Genomic DNA, 25520 nt, shown 5'->3' on the forward strand with positions numbered 1-25520 from the left:
GTTACAAGGTCGCCGTTTTCATTCCTACAGGAGTTTGCCCCGGTCTTAAAACCTTCCGTCTGTCGCCGTGTTTTTTGGTAGAATTTTCGGGCGTTATTCCTGGTGGCTAGCAGCTCAAGCTCCTCGCACTCACGCCTTTCTGCTTCTGCTTTTTTCTTCCTGAAAAGGCGTCTTGCTTCCCTTTTCAACTCACGATAGCGTTCACACACTCCTCTTGTCGCGCTCGCTTTTAACGTAGCCCTGTAGGCAGCGTCTTTTCTTTCGGTTGCAACGCGGCATTCTTCATCATACCAGTTGTTTTTTCGTGGCCGCCGGTAACCAATTTTTTCCTCGGCGGCAGTATGAAGTGCTTTGGAGATATGCTCCCACTGCTCCTGTATTCCTTCAGGATGAGTTGTGCCCTCAGAGAGCAGGTGTGAGAGTCGAGTTGCGAAATCATTGGCAGTCTGTTGTGATTGAAGCTTTTCGACGTCTAGCTTTCCTTGTGTTTTTGTTCCTTGGTTTTAGCCGCGTTGAGGCGGGTGCGTATTCTGGCTGCAACGAGATAATGGTCCGAATCGATGTTAGGTCCTCGGATCGTTCGCACATCTAAAACACTGGAGGCATGCCGTCCGTCTATCACAACGTGATCGATCTGATTGCGAGTATTTCGATCAGGAGACAGCCATGTAGCTTGATGTATCTTTTTATGCATGAACCTCGTGCTTGATATGACCATGTTTCGAGCACCGGCAAAGTCAATCAGCCTCAGTCCGTTAAGGGAAGTTTCATTGTGTAGGCTGAACTTTCCGACTGTAGGGCCAAAAACACCTTCTTTGCCCACCCTGGCGTTAAAGTCGCCAAGCACGACTTTTATATCATGACGGGGACAGCGCTCGTATGTGCGTTCTAATTGTTCATAAAAAGTGTCTTTCACCTCATCGTCTTTCACCTCTGTCGGCGCATGGGCGCAGATGAATGATATATTAAAAAATTTTGCTTTTATTCGAATAGCGGCGAGACGCTCGTCCACAGGCGTGAACGCCAGCACTTGGCGACAAAGTCTCTCTCCCACCACGAATCCGACGCCGAAACTGCGCTTATTCGCATGGCCATTCCAATATATGTCAAAATTTTTTATCTTCTTTCTTCCTTGCTTCGTCCAACGCATTTCTTGGATGGCGGTGATGCCAGATTTTGCTTTGACGAGGACATCAACCAGCCGGGCATCTGCACCAATCCCATTCAGGGAGCGGACGTTCCAGGTGCATGCCCTCAATTCATTGTCCTTCAAACGTTTGCCATGGTCGTCATCAATAGAGAGTGTATTTATCCGAGGCTTGTTGTTATATTTCATTGGAGTATGGTTTTATGTGGCGGGTCCCAAGCCCAGCGCACAACCCGCTCAGCGGGGGTGAAAATATTACTTGGCACGTTTATATAGCGAGCCGCTTGCTCCAAGACAGACGCCCGCTTGCAGCCGCACCTAGAGGTGTTCAGACGCTGCCGATGAAATCTCCCCCGGCTAGCCCTTAAACCGATTATGTCAGAGTGGCCTAGCCAGGTTGTCGCCTTCTCACATTAGCTCACCGCTAAACGGGTGTTTAGCGCCTACCCAGAGGATACTTGGCCGAAAGCGACCGGCAGTAGTGAGCTGCTTGAACCGCATGCAAAAGAATCGCTCTGGCCATTCCCAGGTGAATGGCGGTCAGAAGCTTTCCCCACTTTCGTGGACTTCTACACACGGCCCACCCCCCCATAAGTTGTTATTGTTAATAAAAACCCTGAATTAATTGAAAGGAAGTTGTACCCATCAATTCGGAATACATACCCTACGTGAGTATAATTCCCAATTTGCATTCAGGCACACCCCTAGTGTTCAGCATGGTCCTTCGAGCCGGATATGAATGGCAACACCGCATGTTCGAATTCATGGAAAATAATACAATTTCCAACACTACCCAACTTTGACTTTGACAATTGTCAAAATCTCTTCCTCTTTTCTTTTCAATTGGCAGCCATCGCGGGAAGCAGCAGCAGAAAAAACTAAAACCAAAAAGTGAACTAAAATCTGCAATTTAAACAGTGCATGTAAAAAAGTAAATCTAACAAAAAGTTTTAAATTGAAGTAAAAATTAAAGTTGTTAAGTAAAGCAACTAAAATTTTAAAGTAATACAAAAAAAAAAGAACACAATAGAAATAAAGCTGCGCTGCCCAACGAGGGAATACCATAAAGGCGCCACCGCAAGAATCTGCTGCGTCCAACGGGGGAGCACCTAAAATAAAAGGGAAAATCCAAGGAAAAGGCGTTTCTGGAGCACCTACGCCCAACGAGGGATCTTTTTGAAATTATGCCCCAAAGCACGTAAGTATTTGCAAATTTACTGTGATAAAGAAAGTGCGAATTTTCAGTTACCGTTTTTCAAACGTATGTATGCAGGTTCACCGAATAACGGAAAGAAACATACATATATACATATTTTCGCCAGCGTCACTCGCTGGGTACACATTTTTCAAATTCCCACCTTTGGTAGCGAAACACGCTGCTTGCGCCAGCGTTAAGCCCACCATATAGCTAGCTTGCGTTGACACGTATAAAAAATCAACCCCTTAGTTAGGCCTCAGTTTTCACCTACAAACCCCTTACTTTTGCATAACCTTCAACTAAAGTAAGTTTGCGTCGGCGCAACAAATTATTTTATCATCAAATTAACATATACACAGTGAGAAATCGGAAAATTAAGAAAAAATAACATCAGTACTGCGATTCACTAACTTCTATAACGATTTTCAGTATTGATATAATATCATAACGATAATTTTAACGAGTTTGCTATTCAGTAACTTATCTTTATTTATAACTCGTTATAGAACAATCAGCTGTTTCCTATAACGACTTGACAAGAGACTTATATCGTCGGTTTTGTTTTTCACGCTATAGGTGGTTAAGATAATTTATTAACAAAATTTATTAATATTTTGGTGTTTTCGTGTTTCAAACAATAAAAATAATGGCATTTGAGTTTGTAGCGAATAATTTAACGCAAAATGTAACAGCGTCGAGTGCATCAAGAATAGATACGCGCTTGCTCAGGGATATCGATGATCCTTTTGAGCTTGAGCATGCAGAATTCAAAAAACTGTACCGCGTATCTCCGGATATTGTGATGGGACTTGCTGATCGGCTACACGAAAATCTAAGAGGACAGAGGATCTCAGCAATATCGGAAGAGAAACAGGTAAAGCTACTAAAATCATTGAAAATTTGCAGTGTCCTTACTTACTAGATATCTTTGAAGGTTTTGTGTGCCTTACGTTTTTATGCCACTGGATGTTATCAACGGCCTGTAGGAGAGCAGTGGGGAATTTCGATGAGCCAGTCTTCCATCAGCCGATGTATCCATAGGGTGACTGATGCAATAAATGAGAAAGTGCTTTTCGACGAAATCAAGTTTCCTATGACGCAGGAAGAACGACAAGCTGCCAAAGAGGTATTTTCGTCAGCACCTGCGCCCTTCGTTGGAGGAACGATAGGAGCGATTGACTGTACGCACGTTTCCATTTTAGCTCCAAAAGTTCATGAGGAAGCGTACGTTAATCATCATGGATATCATTCCATAAATGTGCAAATGGTAGGTTAACTAATTTAACTACTTAATAATAAAGTGCATTGCTACATGATTTTTACATTTTTGTAGATATGTGACCCAAATTTAAAAATTTTAAATGTGAATGCCAAGTTTCCGGGAGCACGTCATGACGCATATATTTGGAGTAGTTGTGCAGCTCGGCGAGCAATGCAGAGAGCCCATGAAAATGGGAGTCGTCATATGTTTTTAATAGGTAATATCTATTGATTGTTCTTATTATTTTTCATAATTTGAAATATGCAACTTTCAGGTGATTCTGGGTACCCATTAGAGCCGTGGCTTATGACACCACTACCGAACCAGCCTGAGGGTACTCCCAAGTTTCGATATAACGAGGCTTTATGCAAAGCTCGAAATCCCATCGAGAGACTCTTTGGTGTTTTGAAAGGAACTTGGAGATGTCTTTCACGGCAAAGAGTTCTTTTGTATGAACCGGGCTTCGCCGGGAAAATTGTAAATGCTTGCTCAACATTACACAATATTCGCTTGCGTGAGCAGAGCTTTGAGATTGATGACATCGACCCAATTTTGGTGGAACATGCTGTGACCAACTCAGAAGAAACCTTTAACTCGATATCTTCAGCTGGAAAACGGGTCCAAGAGAGACTCATAGCAAATGTTTTCTCCTGAACAATACTTATATTTTTTTTTTAATTTTTGAAATTTTCACCAAGTTTTGCTGAAGCCAAATTATGTTCGATTTTTTTAAAAGTTTTGCGTTCGAAACTTTGTATAAAAAAATTCACGAGGTCCGCTGGAAAAAATTCCCAAATATCAGAAAGCCATTCAAGTGGATTAAGTTAAGACATTATTGTATAAAAATTTAATAAGCCACAAAACTGCATACTCAGAAAAATTCTAAAAACTCTCAGCAAAAAGTGGTAAGTTTTCATTCACATTGTTAGTGTTACATCGTGATATATACTTGGAAAAAGAATATCGAAAATAGTTTCAGAAAAACTTGGTGAAACTCCAAAAACCCTGTGACGAAGACTGATGTCCATGAGTATTTGCGCAAAATTAATTTTTCTCCTCTAACACAAGTTTATATTCTATATTTTTTATTAATTCCTGGACGTTTTTTATTTGTATAAAACCTTAAAAATTAAGTCATAAAAACGAGAAAACATAAGATAAAAATTCAGTACAATACATATCACATGTTTTTTTTTATTAAATATACACGTATGTATATATTTAAAAGTTAACACGAAGCTCTAGAAAATTAATCGAACTTCAAAAAAATGTCATCAACATTTTTAACTTTTTATTCAGAATTGTTAGAAAATGTAGTTTTGTATCTCATTCAATTTTAGGCAAGGAAGTGCAAGTTTCATGACCGTAAACATTTCCGTTGATTTTTTAGAAACTTTTTTGCTAAGGGTGTTGCGTATTTTCTTCCATATAACAGATGAACAAAATGTACTTTTCAGGGGAAAAAATTAGCAACACCCTTAGCAAAAAAGTTTCTAAAAAATCAAGGGAAATGTTTACGGTCATGAAACTTGCACTTCCTTACCTAAAATTGAATGAGCTACAAAACTACATTTTCTAACAATTCTGAATAAAAAGTTAAAAATGTTGATGACATTTTTTTGAAGTTCGATTAATTTTCTAGAGCGAGTTAAAAAAAGAGAGTTAAAAAAAAAATCAAAACTAAGCTAAATACTAAAATACTAGTTTATAGCCTATCAGACAGCCGGTTAAACGCATCCGACCACTTTCCAATTTCTTTAACAATTGCAAACAATGCCTCGTTCTGCTTCGCTGCATTTCAATTAGCTTGGCCTCATTTTCCAATCGTTTGGTCTCATTTTCTGCCAGTATCTGTTGATATAGGGAGAAAAATGAAAAAAGTTTAATAAATAAATTTTTTATAATGAATTATTGTTTCTTACCCTGTGTGTTTGAGCCTGCACTTCAGCGATTTCTAAAAATCGCCGCGTTTTGTCGGCTTCTGCGTCAGAACGCTTACTTTTTAAGCCCCTACGTTGTGTTTGTGCGGGGGTAGCAGAAAATGCCCTAGACCCTCTCGAGTGATGAGCGGACGGTGTTGTAGCCATCCCACATTCAACAGCCTCCTCGTCATCATCAGCTTCTTGCTCCTTATTTTTCCTTTTTGAACCCCTGCGCAGTGTTTGGTCGGGGGTAGCGGACGGTGTTGCAGCAACTACACATTCTACAGTCGGAGTCACCGCCTCCTCGTCATCGTCCTCGGAAATCAAACGCAGCTCCTAATTATAATAAAAACAAACAAAATAATTCGGACACATATATGGAAATAAGTGTAAAACTATAACTTCACCTCTTCTTCTTCCATTGTATCCGGGCAATCGTGTGAGCCTTCAACATATTTTTCCCCAATTAAATTTAACACACGCATCTCCATTTCATTCGGCGCCGGGAGGGTAATTGGCCGATTGCCTGTTTGGGCTCTTTGCACATTTCGGTCCCGAACGCGGTTGCTCGTGCGGCCTTTTAAATCGCGCCACACCTACTTCCAAAGAAATAAAACACGAAATATAGACATATTTATGAATAAACATAAATATCTCCGGAAAAATCAAAGTTAAAAGTGAATTCTGATAACACGATAAGTCTAGGACAAACATCGGCTACAAATATTTCCTGACAGAAGTAAAATTTTTATTTTCCACCTTCGGATTATTGATACCGTGGTCAAAACGTGTCTTTTGATAGCTCTCGATATTTTTGGACGTTCCTAGACTTACCGGAATCACTAAATTCTTCGTTTGAATTTTCACACAATATTAACTTTTCACCGCAACACATTTATGTATGTTTTTGGGATTAGCGTACAAGTTAAATGTACATATACTATCCACACATATTTGTACATAAGAACCAAACACTAATATGCAAACAAATGGCCGAACGTAACTTTGTCAGCGCTTTCCGCTATTCACAATATTTAGTGGAATCCCGTTCTCACCATGCTATGATTATTCATAAATTGTCTCACAATTTGCGGTTCCATTTATGTATCACAAGCACTGGCTCCTCATGACGGTTTGTATGTTGCTATTTTTTACTAAAGAAGTACTTACCGTTTGCCATTGTTCTGTAGTTTTTGTAGCTCCTCCAATAGCGTTGAGCTTTTCTGTCAACTCTCTCCATTTCCTCAAGTACTCAATCCTTCCATGTTGACGCTGGAATTTTCCTGTTGCCAGTCCGTCGTTCTCAGTGAGAAGGTCAACTAGTGCCCGTAACTGCTCCTGTGATGTCCGGTTTCGCTTAGCAGCAGCACTTGTGGACGCCATTATAAAATTCTAAAATAAAGAACAATAAATGTTTAAAATAAGGTTGTAATAACGTAATAATTAAAAATACTTTCCTTTAATATTACTTTTCTTTATATACACTGAACAAAGAAATTTGATTTCAGTTCCTATTATGGTGAATTCCACTTATAAAAAATCAATTATTAAACTGAAGAATCAAATTAGCGCGAACAAATAGTTTTTCTTTATTCCTCTTTGTGATTTTCGCATATTTTGACATTTCGAACGGCTGATGTGAGCAGAGATGCCACACTTTAACATTTTGAATAGATACGAAAAGTCAGCTGTTTGGACTCGTTATATATAAGTTACTGAATCGCACATTCGTTACAGCAAACCAAAAATTTGGCCGATATACATAACGACTTCCATAACGATATAAGTTAGTGAATCGCACTACAGTTAAAGCATTTATTGAAAGTTTTGCGCAATTTGGATGTGAGACTTGCTACTTGCGCCAGCGTTAAGGCCACCACATTCATTCGATGTACATACGTACATGAATCAATCAGTTTTCGTCCCAAAATTCCTTAGTATTTCCCAGTAAATTTCTCATTTAGTGAAAATTCTGGAATTTATAAAAGTTTGCGATTGCATATAATTACGTTATATGCAAGCATATCCGACATAACCTAAAGGGATTAAGTTAAAATTTGCTATCGAGAGTATACTTGTGGTTTTCAGTCGGAATACCTGGAGTATTTATAGATGAAGTAGAGAAATTACCAAATATTTTCGAACCCAGGAAATAATAGTGACGTCTGAAAATATACTTGCGGTCATACTTAGCCTTTCAGCCTGTTTCATTTTTGTTAGGGGTTACCTTGCGGTTGTAAAGCCAACACCTGAGCACACATCGAGTGCCTAATCCACATTAAATCTACATTGGCATCGGATCATCCGAAGGAACGATACACAGAATATTCAAGGACAGTGGGGCTTGGAAGCGCTGCTTGCGCCAGCAGAAGCTGCTCAATCAGCAAGCGATTTGTACCTTTACGACCGCAACACACCGTAGACTTTTGCAAAAGTTACTAAATTTTTTTTGGTTTCTCGTCACCAGCTAGGAGTAAAAAATATCAATATCCAGTATTTGAACTCGACCACCGTCAAATCTTGTTTATTGCTACAAATCCATCTAATTTATCGTTTAGCACACGTATATTTAGTAGTTAGATTGCTTTATATAACCACGTATATAAAATTCTGGCAAGCTACATCATTCTGACTAGCTAAAACATCTTTTCTGTCCACCCTAAGCGGTCTATCTTTGTGTGTAACAAAAGTACCTAATATTTCAGTGCGTTCAAATAATTTTCTTTATTTTAAACGTTTTCGCCTCCGCGGTTGGCAGACTTCAAGTTTAATAAAGTCAAGAGTTTAAAGTTTTCAGTTAAAGTTTTTTCAAACGAGCGTCATCATGTCCACTGATTCACCAATCATGGCTGATTTCATTTTCGATTCAAACAATCTTGTGTTTTTCTGTACACAATTTGACAAAGAAGATCCCGAGGATCAGACGGACACCCTACTTGAAGTTAAACTTCAAGACCTTAACGCTCTTAGGGAAACCTTTCAAATCGCTTACCGAAAAGTGTGTCTGGCTGACGATAAAATTGTTCCGGCTGATTTTAAAGAAGAAGCAACTAAAAAATTTCAACTATGCACGGAGAGCTTCTACATTTGTAAGTCGCAGATCATGGATCGACTAAAAATCTTGCAAGGCAACACATCTAGTTTAGCCAATACCAATCGACTTTCCATGCCTTTGGTTGAAACTCCTGCTCCATGTATTAAAATCCCACCCTGTGACACACAGACCTTTTACGGTAGCTATGAAGAATGGCCCGCCTTCCGTGACATGTTCACAGCAGTATACCTAAATCACCCTAAGCTAACTCCAGCACAAAAACTGTATCACTTGCGGAACAAAACCAAAGGCAAGGCAGGTGCCATACTCAAGCAGTATAGTCTATCGGATGAAAATTTCTCTCTAGCTTGGGAGGCGTTAAGAGCGCGCTTTGAAAACAAACGAATTCTCATTGACAAACAGTTGAAAACCCTATTCAATCTCCCGTCTGCCAACTCAGAAAATAGCGAAGCTATCCAAAAAATTCAATGTACAATAAACGAATGTCTTTCCTGCCTCAAAACTCATGGGGTTTCGGTCTCCGACTGGGATCCCATTCTTGTCTACTTATGTTCCACCAAGCTACCTGACGAAACCCTATCTATGGGAACAGTCGCTTAAGACACGAAAAGACCTTCCCAAATGGTCCCAAATGGATGGGTTTCTAACTAGTCGCTATGAAGTGGTGGAACGTCTACACACAAACCACAAAAACCCGAAATTCAGTATCATCAAAACCCTCATCAAAAATTCAATTGTATCATTCGCAGGAAAAACTGTCCCTCAAATGCAAACTATGCGAGAAAAATCACTCCTTGAGATTCTGCACCGAGTTTAAAAAACTTAGTGTTCCTGATCGCATCAAGTTCATCGAACAAAACAGTTTCTGCTCCAACTCCTTGGCTTACAACCATCTCCTCACCGATTGCCACAGTGCATTCAAATGTTTCCATTGTAAGAAGTCCCATCATACCATGCTGCATCCGACTTCTACCCTAAACCGGTTCCCAAGGGACCAGTTCAGAACCAAAACCCAAAATCAAAAAAACATGCAACCGCCTTGTTGCATACGGAAACATCAGAGGCCAAATCAAGTAAACCAAGACATCCTATTTTTGATATTACAGAAGGTAAGGATTGTCCTAAGCCTTCACCTGAAGCCGAATCCAATGTTCAAGCTAACTTTTCAACCAACAACGAAAAAACGTTGCTTCCAACCGCCCAGGTACAAATGGAACACTTGGGTCAGCTATATACGCTCCGAGCTCTATTCGATCAAGGATCTCAGAAAACCTTCATCTCTGAAAAGATTCAAAATCGGTTGCAGCTCCCTACCGATCGAGGTAACTTTTCCATTAGTGGTATGGGCAGCAAGATTGTCGAAAATTCAACGCGTGTCTGGAATCTTACCCTTGTCGCCAAACGGCATAACATTCGTATTAGCACCAAAGCGATTGTTCTCCACAAACTCACTAGCACGTTACCTACGTTCCAAATCAAAAAACCATCTGCCTCGCAAATTAAGGCTCTCGACCTCGCCGACCCCTTTTTCTTCACACCTTCTCAAATCGATCTCTTAATCGGTAGCGATTTAATACCAGAACTTTTACTTCCGGGTGTCAAACACAAAGTGCTTGATAGTCTTCTCGCACAAAATAACATATTCGGATGGTACTTAAGTGGGCCTTTAAAATCTACCGAATGCTCCGCATTCCACACCCATGACGTGGACGATTCCAACGAAAGTCTTAATTCACAACTTAAAAGATTTTGGGAGTTAGAAGAAGTATCGGAGAGGCACCCACCCTCCGAAGCAGATACCTTTTGTGAACATCTATATCGCAATACCACCTATAGGCAACCAGATGGACGATACGTCGTTAGATTACCTTTCAAATCAGATTTTCCATCGAGCCTCTCCCTTGGTCCATCGCGTTCCCAAGCAATGTCGCAAGCCATTCGCATGGAACACTCGCTTAATAAAAAACCAGAACTCCGAGATGATTATAATAAAGTTTTGGAGGAATATTTATCACTTGACCACATGAAACCAAGTACATCCAGGGAAATTCATAAAAATGATTGTTATTTTTCATACTACTTACCCCACCACTCTGTCGTAAAACCAGACAGTAAATCTACCAAAGTTCGGGTGGTTTTTAATGCTTCAAAGCCAACAGCATCGGGAGTTTCTCTTAACGACACACTTCACATAGGTCCTTCTTTACAATCAGATCTCATGCTTTTCATTTTAAATTTGCGATTGTACAAATACGAATTCAACGGCGATATTAAAAAAATGTACAGACAAATTCTATTGCATGAAGATGATCAACAGTTTCAAAGAATTCTCTTTCGCGGAGGAAACGAGGTCAAACTGTCAGACTTCGCACTAAAAACTGTAACCTTCGGAGTTAATTGCGCGCCATATCTGGCCATACGCACACTACACCAGTTAGCAACTGATTCCCAAACTTCCCATCCGTTGGCTAAGAGAATTCTCACCGAAGAGACCTATGTCGATGACATACTAACTGGGGGACACGACCTTCAAAGTTGTCTATTGGCTCAATCTGAACTCATTCAATGCCTTAATTCAGCTGGGTTTCCTTTAAAAAAAATAACTGCTAATCATTCTGAACTTCTACGTCGTATACCAACCGAAGACCTACTAGAGTCCGATTTTCTCAAGATTGATTCCTCAAGCTCCACCAAATCTCTCGGTATCCAGTGGAATGCTTTAAATGATTCCTTTTCATATTCCACGGAAATCATTCCAATAGCTACAGAGGCAACGAAAAGGCGAATCCTATCCTCGGTATCGAAACTTTTTGACCCCGCAGGGTGGCTATCGCCCATTATAATTCAAGCCAAAATACTGCTGCAGCAAATATGGTTAGAGGGAACTGGATGGGACGTAAAACCACAGTCGCTTCAAAAATGGAATCAGTTTATTTCGGATCTTCCCAGTATAGGAGAAATACAAAATCGCTAGGTGGACGGAATTCACACCAAGTCATAAAATTCAGATTCACGGATTTTGTGATGCCTCTGAAAAGGCATTTTGCGCATCCATCTATATAAGAACTGATAATAGTAATACCATAGCTTCACATCTTCTCTTCTCCAAAACTAAAGTAGCACCACTTCAAACCGTAAGCCTCCCACGCTTAGAGCTGTGTGGTGCCGTTTTTTTTATTTAAATGTATCAAAAATGTTACAAAGCAACTTCCTCTAGGAGATTCGGAAATCTTCTTATGGTCAGATTCTTCCATAGTACTTTCCTGGTTAGAAAAACCTCCTTGTACGTAGAAAGTATACGTAGCCAATCGCACTTCGCAAATCATTCAAAATGTCGGAAATATCAAATGGCGGCACATATCCACGAATCACAATCCTGCTGACCTGGGTACACGGGGTTGCCGTCCGCAAGACCTACTAAATAAATCACTCTGGTGGCATAGACCAACGTGGCTTTTGACAAAAAAGGTCGCTTCTCTCGAAGAACGCAAAGTAGAAGCCTTTCATTTCACGGAAACTGAATCAGACATTCTCGATCGTTTCTCTTCTTGGCCCAAAGCCTTGCGAGTTATAGCCTATATGTTTCGCTTCATCCATCGTATCAAACCAAATCCAATACAGTCCACTTCCGAACACGGTACGAAACAGTAGTCCTAACTCAAAAGGAAATTCGTTGGGTAAAAGTGCGACTTATAAAGCTCGCCCAAGAAAGACATTATCCCAAAGAGTATAGCAATCTAACTAATAAACAACCAATTTCCAAGAAAAGCTCACTGCTGACTTTGAACCCTCTCTTAGATCAAGATCAACTCCTTCGAGTAAACGGCCAGTTGGAAAATTCCTTTATCCCCGATCGCGAAAAGCACCCAATCATCATTCCGGAAGCTTCACGGCTCTGTTACCTGTTCCTCCAGTTTTTGCACAACTTATTGATGCATGCCGAACACCAATTGATGATCAGGACCGCGAGGCAGGAATATTTTATACCCAGACTTAAGTCAAAAGTGAAAAGTTGCATACGTAGTTGTAAAACATGCACTATCTTTAAACAAAATTCACGTTCACAGATCATGGCTGCTCTACCACCAGAGCAATCCAACTTTTCCCTCCCATTTACCTATACCGGAATTGACTTTGCAGGTCCCTTCGATTTAAAATCATCCCCACTGCGAAACTCACCTGTTCTTAAAGGTTACGTCGGTGTGTTCGTCTGTTTTTCTACCAAGGCCATCCACCTAGAACCTTGCTCGGATCTCTCCACTAAAGCATTCCAAGCTACCTTCGCTAGATTCGTCGGAAGACGCGGCCTGCCCCAGTGTGTCTTTTCGGATAATGGGAAAAACTTCGTCGGTGCCAGTCGCGCATATCAACAAGATTTCAATCAGTTCATCAAAGAATCATCAGATGACGTCAGGGCCAAGTACTGTATACATGGCTTTGAATGGAGATTTCTACCTCCTAACGCTCCCCACATGGGCGGCCTCTGGGAGGTCGGCGTCAAGAGTTTCAAACTACATTTCAAGCGAGTTTCAGGAAGCCATAAATTCACCTTCGAAGAGCTTGCAACCGTCCTTGCGCGAATAGAAGCCGTCTTGAACTCTCGACCACTTTCACCCATGTCTAGCGATCCCCAAGAGCTTTTAGCCCTAACACCAGGTCATTTCTTAAGAGGCGGTCCTCTTCTTGCCACACCAGAACCCCGCATCGACAATTTGTCACTTCAAAACCGTTGGGAGAAACTTAAATTATTGCACCAACAATTCAGTCAGGGTTGGAAAGATGAGTATCTTAAGGAGTTACACGAAAGATATAAGTGGAAAGTTCCACAGAAAAATCTATTCATCGGGGAGTTTGTCGTTATTAAAAACGAACTACTTCCCCAAAACGAATGGCGATTAGGCCGCATCGAGAAAATCTATCAGGGGTCAGACGGGAACGTGCGAATAGCCGACATACGAACTCAACAGGGAATCATAACTAGACCTATCGTTAAACTTTGTCCGCTTCCTATTCAACCAGAGATACCTACGCAAAGCTGACAGCCACACCTATCATATCTATTTATACACCTAGCCATAAGTCTATCAAGATCTTTTACTAAATGTCATCTCATTTACAGGCACCGAGTTGACCGTCCCGGCCGAGGCGGGCTTTCACCACGTACCTCGCGTATCGTTTCTGGTCGCGGTAGCTCTGACTCCTCCAATCCGTCTCGCCCACGGCGAAACCTAGATGTACACCTCTGCCTTGTGTCCTACAGGTTCCATTCACTACGCTTTTGTAAGCAGTTCTGTGCACTGGAGTTGGAGGAGCGCTGGGAAACAGTACGCTATTTCAAGTACTGTCCGAACTGTTTGGCGCGTACGCATAGCCATGAGCGAGACTGTACCTCGGAGATAAAATGTAAGATGTGCAATCAATGGCATCACACCCTCTTGCATCGCCCCACCATTGCCGAAGAGGAAGCCGCTAAACAAGGTGTAGCAATCCCGGATCCACGACTGGTGATCCAACTAGACCGTGCCTTCTCGCTGGTCCAGAAAATGCGACTTACGTCGTTTAAAGTCTTCGCGTGACTTGCACTCATGCACCCATTCATCCCTGCAAAAAAATCCTTTACAAGCATCCCTGCTGTAATTGGAACTTCGAATGCGACATTGGAATTGCTTCCAGTGTTGCATAGTATATAGTCTATTGTCACTTAATTTTCGATCTCTTTCATCAACTACCATCGTCGAGGACACATCATAGTCAACGAAGTATTATTTGAACAAATCACCGCCGTCACATCAAGACGACCAGGATTAAGAGGATACATCTTCAGCGTCAGCACACCTAAGCCAACGTGATAAGTATCTCACATCAATCTATACATTTTGTACATTTTTTCCAAAATCCCAAAACTCCCAGTTCCATTCCTGTGAATTCGATATATATATACCTACATATGTGCATAGGTTCGCTCATGCACATATATAGTTATATACAGCAACATAAATCATCGTTTATATATTTTTCCATTTACCTAAATTGTTACCAATTTCATGAATTCGAACATTTTCTTAAGTCGATAGTTACCTAGTTTAACTTTCATCATTGAAGTTTAATTTACTTTAAATTTAATTCATTACATCTTCCTTTGTTAGTTCATAAGTTGTTATTGTTAATAAAAACCCTGAATTAATTGAAAGGAAGTTGTACCCATCAATTCGGAATACATACCCTGCGTGAGTATAATTCCCAATTTGCATTCAGGCACACCCCTAGTGTTCATCATGGTCCTTCGAGCCGGATATGAACCAGCGACCTATGGATACAGTCCACCATTGACCATGTGTGTGGTGTGCCATTGATTGCACATCTTACATTTTATCTCCGTGGTACAATCTCGCACATGGCTATGCGTACGCGCCAAACAGTTCGGACACTACTTGAAATAGCGTACTGTTTCCCAGCGCTCCTCCAACTCCAGTGCACAGAACTGCTTACAAAAGCGTAGTGAATGGAACCTGTAGGACACAAGGCAGAGGTGTACATCTAGGTTTCGCCGTGGGCGAGACGGATTGGAGGTGTCAGAGCTACCGCGACCAGAAACGATACGCGAGGTACGTGGTGAAAGCCCGCCTCGGCCGGGACGGTCAACTCGGTGCCTGTAAATGAGATGAAATTTAGTAAAGGATCTTGATAGACTTATGGCTAGGTGTATAAATAGATATGATAGGTGTGGCTGTCAGCTTTGCGTAGGTATCTCTGGTTGAATAGGAAGCGGACAAAGTTTAACGATAGGTCTAGTTGTGATTCCCTGTTGAGTTCGTATGTCGGCTATTCGCACGTTCCCGTCTGACCCCTGATAGATTTTCTCGATGCGGTCTTATACGCCATTCGTTTGGGGGAAGTAGTTCGTTTTTAATAACGACAAACTCCCCGATGGATAGATTTTTCTGTGGAACTTTCCACTTATATCTTTGGTGTAACTCCTTAAGATACTCATCTTTCCAACGCTGACTGAATTGTTGGTGCAATAATTTAAGTTTCTCCCAACGGTTTTGAAGTGACAAATTGTCGATGTGGGGTTCTGGTGTGGCAAGAAGAAGACCGCCTCTTAAGAAATGACCTGGTGTTAGGGCTAAAAGCTCTTGGGGATCGCTAGACATGGGTGAAAGTGGTCGAGAGTTCAAGACGGCTTCTATTCGCGCAAGGACGGTTGCAAGCTCTTCGAAGGTGAATTTATGGCTTCCTGCAACTCGCTTGAAATGTAGTTTGAAACTCTTGACGCCGACCTCCCAGACGCCGCCCATGTGGGGAGCGTTAGGAGGTAGAAATCTCCATTCAAAGCCATGTATACAGTACTTGGCCCTGACGTCATCTGATGATTCTTTGATGAACTGATTGAAATCTTGTTGATATGCGCGACTGGCACCGACGAAGTTTTTCCCATTATCCAAAAAGACACACTGGGGCAGGCCGCGTCTTCCGATGAATCTAGCGAAGGTAGCTTGGAATGCTTTAGTGGAGAGATCCGAGCAAGGTTCTAGGTGGATGGCCTTGGTAGAAAAACAGACGAACACACCGACGTAACCTTTAAGAACAGGTGAGTTTCGCAGTGGGGATGATTTTAAATCGAAGGGACCTGCAAAGTCAATTCCGGTATAGGTAAATGGGAGGGAAAAGTTGGATTGCTCTGGTGGTAGAGCAGCCATGATCTGTGAACGTGAATTTTGTTTGAAGATAGTGCATGCTTTACAACTACGTATGCAACTTTTCACTTTTGACTTAAGTCTGGGTATAAAATATTCCTGCCTCCCGGTACTGATCATCAATTGGTGTTCGGCATACATCAATAAGTTGTGCAAAAACTGGAGGAACAGGTAACAGAGCCGTGAAGCTTCCGGAATGATGATTGGTTGCTTTTCGCGATCGGGGATAAAGGAATTTGCCAACCGGCCGTTTACTCGAAGGAGTTGATCTTGATCTAAGAGATGGTTCAAAGTCAGCAGTGAGCTTTTCTTGGAAATTGGTTGTTTATTAGTTAGATTGCTATACTCTTTGGGATAATGTCTTTCTTGGGCGAGGTTTATAAGTCGCACTTTTACCCAACGAATTTCCTTTTGAGTTAGGACTACTGTTTCGTACCGTGTTCGGAAGTGGACTGTATTGGATTTGGTTTGATACGATGGATGAAGCGAAACATATAGGCTATAACTCGCAAGGCTTTGGGCCAAGAAGAGAAACGATCGAGAATGTCTGATTCAGTTTCCGTGAAATGAAAGGCTTGTACTTTGCGTTCTTCGAGAGAAGCGACCTTTTTTGGGTGCGATGTTGGCCATTGCTCTGGTGGCTTCAAAAGCCACATTGGTCCATGCCACCAGAGTGATTTATTTAGTAGGTCTTGCGGACGGCAACCCCGTGTACCCAGGTCAGCAGGATTGTGATTCGTGGATACGTGTCACCATTTGATATTTCCGACATTTTGAATGATTTGCGAAGTGCGATTGGCTACGTATACTTTCTACGTACAAGGAGGTTTTTCTAACCAGGAAAGTACTATGGAAGAATCTGACCATAAAAAGATTTCCGAATCTCCTAGAGGAAGTTGCTTTGTAACATTTTTGATACATTTCGATAACAAAACGGCACCGCTCAGCTCTAAGCGTGGGAGGCTTACGGTTTGAAGTGGTACTACTTTAGTTTTGGAGAAGAGAAGATGTGAAGCTATGGTATTACTATTATCAGTTCTTATATAGATGGATGCGCAAAATGCCTTTTCAGAGGCATCACAAAATCCGTGAATCTGAATTTTATGACTTGGTGTGAATTCCGTCCACCTAGGGCTTTTGTATTTCTCCTATACTGGGAAGATCCGAAATAAACTGATTCCATTTTTGAAGCGACTGTGGTTTTACGTCCCATCCAGTTCCCTCTAACCATATTTGCTGCAGCAGTATTTTGGCTTGAATTATAATGGGCGATAGCCACCCTGCGGGGTCAAAAAGTTTCGATACCGAGGATAGGATTTGCCTTTTCGTTGCCTCTGTAGCTATTGGAATGATTTCCGTGGAATATGAAAAGGAATCATTTAAAGCATTCCACTGGATGCCGAGAGTTTTGGTGGAGCTTGAGGAATCAATCTTGAGAAAATCGGACTCTAGTAGGTCTTCGGTCGGTATACGACGTAGAAGTTCAGAATGATTAGCAGTTATTTTCTTTAAAGGAAATCCAGCTGAATTAAGGCATTGAATGAGTTCAGATTGAGCCAATATACAACTTTGAAGGTCGTGTCCCCCAGTTAGTATGTCATCGACATAGGTCTCTTCGGTGAGAATTCTCTTAGCCAACGGATGGGAAGTTTGGGAATCATTTGCTAACTGGTGTAGTGTGCGTATGGCCAGATATGGCGCGCAATTAACTCCGAAGGTTACCGTTTTTAGTGCGAAGTCTGACAGTTTGACCTCGTTTCCTCTGCTAAAGAGAATTCTTTGAAACTGTTGATCATCTTCATGCAATAGAATTTGTCTTTACATTTTTTGAATATCGCCGTTGAATACGTATTTGTACAATCGCCAATTTAAAATGACAAGCATGAGATCTGATTGTAAAGAAGGACCTATGTGAAGTGTGTCGTTAAGAGAAACTCCCGATGCTGTTGGCTTTGAAGCATTAAAAACCACCCGAACTTTGGTAGATTTACTGTCTGGTTTTACGACAGAGTGGTGGGGTAAGTAGTATGAATAATAACAATCATTTTTATGTGGTCAAGTGATAAATATTCCTCCAAAACTTTATTATACTCATCTCGGAGTTATAGTTTTTTATTAAGCGAGTGTTCCATGCGAATGGCTTGCGACATTGCTTGGGAACGCGATGGACCAAGGGAGAGGCTCGATGGAAAATCTGATTTGAAAGGTAATCTAACGACGTATCGTCCATCTGGTTGCCTATAGGTGGTATTGTGATATAGATGTTCACAAAAGGTATCTGCTTCGGAGGGTGGGTGCCTCTCCGATACTTCTTCTAACTCCCAAAATCTTTTAAGTTGTGAATTAAGACTTTCGTTGGAATCGTCCACGACATGGGTGTGGAATGCGGAGCATTCGGTAGATTTTAAAGGCCCACTTAAGTACCATCCGAATATGGTATTTTGTGCGAGAAGACTACCAAGCACTTTGTGTTTGACAACCGGAAGTAAAAGTTCTGGTATTAAATCGCTACCGATTAAGAGATCGATTTGAGAAGGTGTGAAGAAAAATGGGTCGGCGAGGTCGAGAGCCTTAATTTCCGAGGCAGATGGTTTTTTGATTTGGAACGTAGGTAACGTGCTAGTGAGTTTGTGGAGAACAATCGCTTTGGTGCTAATACGAATGTTATGCCGTTTGGCGACAAGGGTAAGATTCCAGACACGCGTTGAATTTTCGACAATCTTGCCGCCCATACCACTAATGGAAGTTACCTCGATCGGTAGGGAGCTGCAACCGATTTTGAATCTTTTCAGAGATGAAGGTTTTCTGAGATCCTTGATCGATTAGAGCTCGGAGCGTATATCGCTGACCCAAGTGTTCTATTTGTACCTGGGCGGTTGGAAGCAACGTTTTTTCGTTGTTGGTTGAAAAGTTAGCTTGAACATTGGATTCGGCTTCAGGTGAAGGCTTAGGAGAATCCTTACCCTCTGTAATATCAAAAATAGGATGTCTTGGTTTACTTGATTTGGCCTCTGATGTTTCCGTATGCAACAAGGCGGTTGCATTTTTTTTTGATTTTGGGTTTTGGTTCTGAACTGACCGAAACCCCTTGAGTTTTGAGGCAGGAAAGACATTCGTTTATGGTACTTTCAATTTTTTGGATAGCTTCGCTATTTTCTGAGTTGGCAGACGGGAGATTGAATATGGTTTTCAACTGTTTGTCAATGAGAATTCGTTTGTTTTCAAAGTGCGCTCTTAACGCCTCCCAAGCTAGAGAGAAATTTTCATCCGATAGACTATATTGCTTGACTATGGCACCTGCCTTGCCTTTGGTTTTGTTCCGCAAGTGATACAGTTTTTGTGCTGGAGTTAGCTTAGGGTGATTTAGGTATACTGATGTGAACATGTCACGGAAGGCGGGCCATTCTTCATAGCCACCGTAAAAGGTCTGTGTGTCACAGGGTGGGATTTTACTACATGGAGCAGGAGTTTCAACCAAAGGCATGGAAAGTCGATTGGTATTGGCTGAACTAAATGTGTTGCCTTGCAAGATTTTTAGTCGATCCATGATCTGCGACTTACAAATGTAGAAGCTCTCCGTGCATAGTTGAAATTTTTTAGTTGCTTCTTCTTTAAAATCAGCCGGAACAATTTTATCGTCAGCCAGACACACTTTTCGGTAAGCGATTTGAAGGGTTTCCCTAAGAGCGTTAAGGTCTTGAAGTTTAACTTCAAGTAGGGTGTCCGTCTGATCCTCGGGATCTTCTTTGTCAAATTGTGTACAGAAAAACACAAGATTGTTTGAATCGAAAATGAAATCAGCCATGATTGGTGAATAAGTGGACATGATGACGCTCGTTTGAAAAAAACTTTAACTGAAAACTTTAAACTCTTGACTTTATTAAACTTGAAGTCTGCCAACCGCGGAGGCGAAAACGTTTAAAATAAAGAAAATTATTTGAACGCACTGAAATATTAGGTACTTTTGTTACACCCAAAGATAGACCGCATAGGGTGGACAGAAAAGATGTTTTAGCTAGTCAGAATTATGTAGCTTGCCAGAAGTTTATATACGTGGTATGATCAAATCTTCCTAGGGTTAGAAGATGGATTTATGTTAGAAGTTATAAGCTCTAGTGACTGTGTCTTGGCAGACTTCAGTTCTTTCCTGAAAGCTGCGTTGGCCTTTTTATATTCAATGAGATTAAAGTCATTTCTGTTATGTTTGAAGTTAGACCATAAAGCCTTCTTTTTATTCCTAAGGATTGTGAGAAGATTTGACCAGTAGGGCAATTTTGCTGAAAATTTACGAGTATTGATTTGGGGTATTGATGAGTGGGCTGCAGAGCGAATAATAGACTTTATTGCCGAGTCTTCAGCATTTATATTCGGGTGGGGAGGTTTATTATCAGACAGCGAAGTGACGAGGGAGGAAAAGGTAGGCCAGTCTGCTTTTTCCGTTAAGAATTTAGCTCTAGGTTTGATATGATATGGTTTGGGGATTGTGAGGATGGTGATGATTAGAAAATGGTCAATATTGTGAAGATCATCTATTGTAGAGGAGGGAAACTTGGCGGTTATTGAAGCAGAAGCTTTGACAACATCAGGATGAGTAAAGGTACCATGGGTAGAAAAATGGGTTGGAGCACCGTCGTTAGGAACGATGAGGTCGTTTGAAAGTACTAGGTCTTCAATTTGTTCCCCTCTTTTATTTGTGGTAGGGGAGCCCCACAGGGGACTCCATGCGTTAAAGCCGCCCATTAGAACCACTGGGGTGGAAAATCTGCAATATATGCGAAATATCGCTAGTATTGAATGGTTGGTGGGGTGGGATGTAGAAGTTTATTATAGTTATGATGAAGCCAATGTCTACTTCGACTGCTATGCACGAGATATTGGAAACTATTTTAATATGTTTGTGATTAATTGATTTCTTTACAAATACAGCCACTCCTTGCTTACAAGAAGTGTTTTGGGCGCTATTGTAAAAGTAGCTGTGGTATTTATTTGGGGCATATGCTGTTTTATTAAAGGGAATATGCGTTTCTTGCAGAGATATAATCTCAAGGAAATTTTCATTAATTAAAGGGCGCAGGAGTTTTTGTGCATCGCTTGATCGTGTGACCAAGATGCTGGCAATTTTTGCTTCTCATTGGATTTGCGTAGTATGGCCGTACCTTGGTAGTATACCAAGAGACTTCAATCTTCTCAGGTAAATGCTACATATCAAAAGTGAGTAGCACTACGCCACTGGGAACTTGTTTGTTATTGACGTTCTTAGTGAATTTATAAATTGACACTACACCCTGTTCTCTCAAATTATCAACAATTTCATTGTCTGGTACTTCGTCAAGGCATGGGGCGAAAATTGTGCATTTTGATTTTTATTGTTAAGGTTATTATGTAATTCGATCGTAACTTCACAAATTCCAAATAGCTTTTTGTTGTTAAAAACTTTTGGGCATTTGTTCGTCTTTCACAAAAAGGAGAAGATTGCCATCTCTAAGTTCAGAAATATTTAGGATTTCGGAACTCACGCCTTTTAGGGCTTTATGCACGGCGAAGCACGAATATTTATTTAATGGCTTATCTGAATTCACTGCACTTACCACCAAATACTTTGGGTTTTGTTGTTTTTTCTTGGGTTGTAAGGGTGGATAAGAATCAAAGTTATTCAGACATAGAGGTTGAGGGTTTTGTATTTTTTTCGCTTAGATTTGGGGCTTGAGGATAACAGAGCGAACCGGTTATCCCCAAGAGGGGGTCCCAGCTGAGACATTGCTTTCAAAGTTTAAAGTTTTAATTTGTATACACTTGCTAGCACCTGCTTAATTGAAAGAAGTTCTTTCGCACGTTATTTAGTTAACCTATAAACGAAGAAGGTGTAAAGGAGATTACAAGAAAATTCACTGAGCGCACTTTAGACACAACCGTTCACGATGAATATCAGTCGATGACTGTCTTCCAAAATTATATTTCAAAAAAGGAAAGAAAATTTGTAGCACAATAGATACAAGCACCCTAATTGTGGAGGGTAAGATTGACTTTGGACAATTCTTCACCAGGCTTACAAAAGAAGCCGGCAATTTAAGTCTTGTAAAGAAAGATACAGCTGTCCTTAGGGGACAAATTGTTTAAAGATAATTATACTCGAGTAAGCAAAGTTAAGGAGATAGGTACCAAAGTTCTCAAAAATCTAACAATAGCACCAACCCCAGAGGTTATGAATGTGTCAGATCCCGGGAAAATTAAAGAAATTCTCCATAAATATCATGACGATCCTATCTGGGGAGGCCACCCAGGCATAAATCGCATGAAAAATAAAATCAAACAAAAATATGGTTGGAAAAATATGAAAAATGACATAAGAAAATATATAAAAAATTGCATCCACTGTCTGAAAAATAAAGTTAACAAAAATATAAAAGAACCAATGGCTATAACGGAGACACCTCCGAAAGCATTTGACATAGTACACATTGATACAGTTGGACCACTACCAAAATGAATTCATGGAAATGAATATGCGATAGTATCGTTTGTGATTTAACTAAATACTTGGTCCCAATTCCAGTCCCAAGCAAACACGCTGTGATGGTTGCTAAAGCTGTATTCGAGCATTTCATTCTGATTTATGGTTGTATGAAAACAATCATGACGGACATGGGAACATAATACAAAAATAACTTATTTGAAGAATTATGTAAACTTCTAAAGATTGAACACAAAACTTCAACACCTTACCACCATCAAACTTTAGGAACTGTTGAACGCAGTCACAGAATGTTTAATGAATATGTACGTTCTTACATATCTAGTGACAAAGACGATTGGGATGAGTTGTTATAACACACCACCATCTACTGTACATAAATATTGTCCTTTTGAGCTCGTATTCGGAAAAAACACCTTACGAATTCCAAAAAGAAAATACAATAAGCCCAATCTATAATCATGAGGCTTACGACAAAGAAATTAAATAAAAACTACAAATAGCACAACAAAGAGCTAGAATTTAGTTCAGGAAGCCAAAATAACACAAAAATTAAATTACGATAGAAGTAGCCATAGTATAAAAATAGATATAGGAAGATTGGTATTAGTTAAGGACGAATCAAGTCATAAACTTAATAGTACATATAAACGAAAATATAGGGTAGAAAATATAGATAGTAGAAATAATTACACTTTAATTCCCTATAATGTAGAAAATATAAAAGAAAAAAAGAAAATTATAGTTCATAAAAATAGGCTTAAACCGCTGTAATAGAAAAACTAATTACAGTAGCACATTTTGAATAAATAAAAGCATGCCACTTTACTCATACTCTCCATTGAGTCTCATTACACAATAAAAAGCACAAAAAAAATATATAAAGTTACGTCATAAATAAATAAAATAACAAAGTAAGCACAAACGGATTCAAATATTAATTGTACCACTCGAGTAGCCATCCATAATTGGTGCACAAATTGCGTATGACTACTCTCTCAAAGGCGGATGGTGTAGCATTCATTCATTCAGTCATGTGAACAAACACATATTTTCGTTTTTCTTGAGACGCACTGACTTTTACATACATATTCATCAATTCTGTACATACATACAGTCTATGTCTACGTCTCGTAACTTAAGGCTTCTTCTCTTTCAAATTCCTCACACGCAATTTATTCCCACGACCAGCCATACGTATAAACTGCATTTCTCATACTCTATTCCGATTTTGCTTACTCCGCATTGCCCACCAAGCCGAATATATGCAATTCATATCTTGTACACTTAGTACGTAAGTATGTAATAATGTAAATATGTATGCAGGTAACTCATAAGAATTAATTAGAATTATTTTGTATAAATACTAAGGTAACTTCCCAAATAAAGACAATAATTGTTTTGACACCAAACCGAAAACAATAGTTTTACTTTTCCATACTATAATATGTATTTATACAAAATTTAACTCAGTAAAGCCCCAGTTGCATACCAAACGGGTGGCGTGAAATAGGCTAAATTCTTTTAGCACATTTCTTCGTTTTTAACTAAAAGTTCGTGTTTTTATTATTGAAGTAAATGGGCGATATATGTATATGGGTAATATATGCCTACTGGGGAACCGAGCACCCAAAACTAACTTCGGTAGCGCGCCAACAGGTACCTCCCGAGTGGTGTGGAAAAAGCTATTTTTAAATTCAATTTCAAGTAATTTCACCATAATTCTATGTCAATTTCTTTTGATTCTACATATTTTTTATATTTTTGTTTAAGGAGCTCCATACCAAAACTTTATAATTACATTTGAAAAGTTTGTAGAAAATTTAAGAAAATACAATCAAAAAGTACAATGTCTTAGATGAAATTCAAAATTTTAACGAAGAATTTAAGTACATTAGACCAGTTTGCTATATTTCCACTCACTGCTTAACTATTAACGCATTATTGCACTACGCCCCAACACTGGATGCATAGACTGAGTTAAGAACAAGTAAGGAAGGCTAAGTTCGGATGTAACCGAACATTACATACTCAGCTGAGAGCTTTGGAGAAAAAATGAGGAAAAACCACCATTTAGCAAAATGAACCTAGGGAAACCCTGGAACGTGTTTGTATGACATAGGTTTCAAATGGAAGGTATTAAAGAGTATTTTAAAAGGGAGTGGGCCATAGTTTTATAGGTGGACGCTATTTCGGGATATCGCCATAAAGGTGGACCAGGGGTGACTCTAGAATGTGTTTGTACGATATGGGTATCAAATGAAAGGTGTTAATGAGTATTTTAAAAGAGAGTGGGCCTTAGTTCTATAGGTGGACGCCTTTTCGAGATATCGACCAAAATGTGGACCAGGGTGACCCAGAACATCATCTGTCGGGTACCGCTAATTTATTTATATATGTAATATCACGAACAGTATTCCTGCCAAGATTCCAAGGGCTTTTGATTTCGCCCTGCAGAACTTTTTCATTTTCTTTACTTAATATGATAGGTGTCACACCCATTTTCCAAAGTTTTTCCTAAAGTTATATTTTGCGTCAATAAACCAATCCAATTACCATGTTTCATCTCTTTTTTCGTATTTGGTTTAGAATTATGGCATTTTTTCATTTTTCGTAATTTTCGATATCGAAAAAGTGGGCGTGGCCATGGTCGCATTTCGGCCATTTTTTATACCAAGATAAAGTGAGTTGAGATAAGTACGTGAACAAATTTAGTAAAGATATATCGATTTTTCCTCAAGTTATCGTTATTATAATTTAAGTTAAAT

The 25520-nt window shown here is 40.1% G+C and overlaps 2 protein-coding genes and 1 long non-coding RNA gene across 8 annotated transcripts in view; 2 read left to right on the plus strand and 1 right to left on the minus strand.

The window, feature by feature from the left end:
- Nucleotides 1–25520, plus strand: part of LOC137236858 (axin-like) — a 1106688-nt gene that overhangs the window by 460745 nt on the left and 620423 nt on the right. The window lies entirely within an intron of this gene.
- Nucleotides 3088–3790, plus strand: LOC137236862 (uncharacterized). Its single transcript, XR_010948676.1, has 3 exons — nt 3088–3219; nt 3280–3612; nt 3679–3790. It is a non-coding gene; the product is annotated as an uncharacterized lncRNA (long non-coding RNA).
- Nucleotides 5299–6958, minus strand: LOC137238652 (uncharacterized). Its single transcript, XM_067763792.1, has 4 exons — nt 6699–6958; nt 5936–6124; nt 5529–5864; nt 5299–5457 (listed from the first exon to the last, which is right to left on the minus strand). Exons 1-4 carry the CDS (start codon nt 6909–6911, stop codon nt 5299–5301), a joined length of 897 nt encoding a protein of 298 aa, XP_067619893.1. The 5' UTR covers nt 6912–6958.

The sequence above is a fragment of the Eurosta solidaginis genome, chromosome 1 (genome assembly GCF_040869045.1).
Source record: "Eurosta solidaginis isolate ZX-2024a chromosome 1, ASM4086904v1, whole genome shotgun sequence".
Classification (NCBI taxonomy): domain Eukaryota; kingdom Metazoa; phylum Arthropoda; class Insecta; order Diptera; family Tephritidae; genus Eurosta; species Eurosta solidaginis.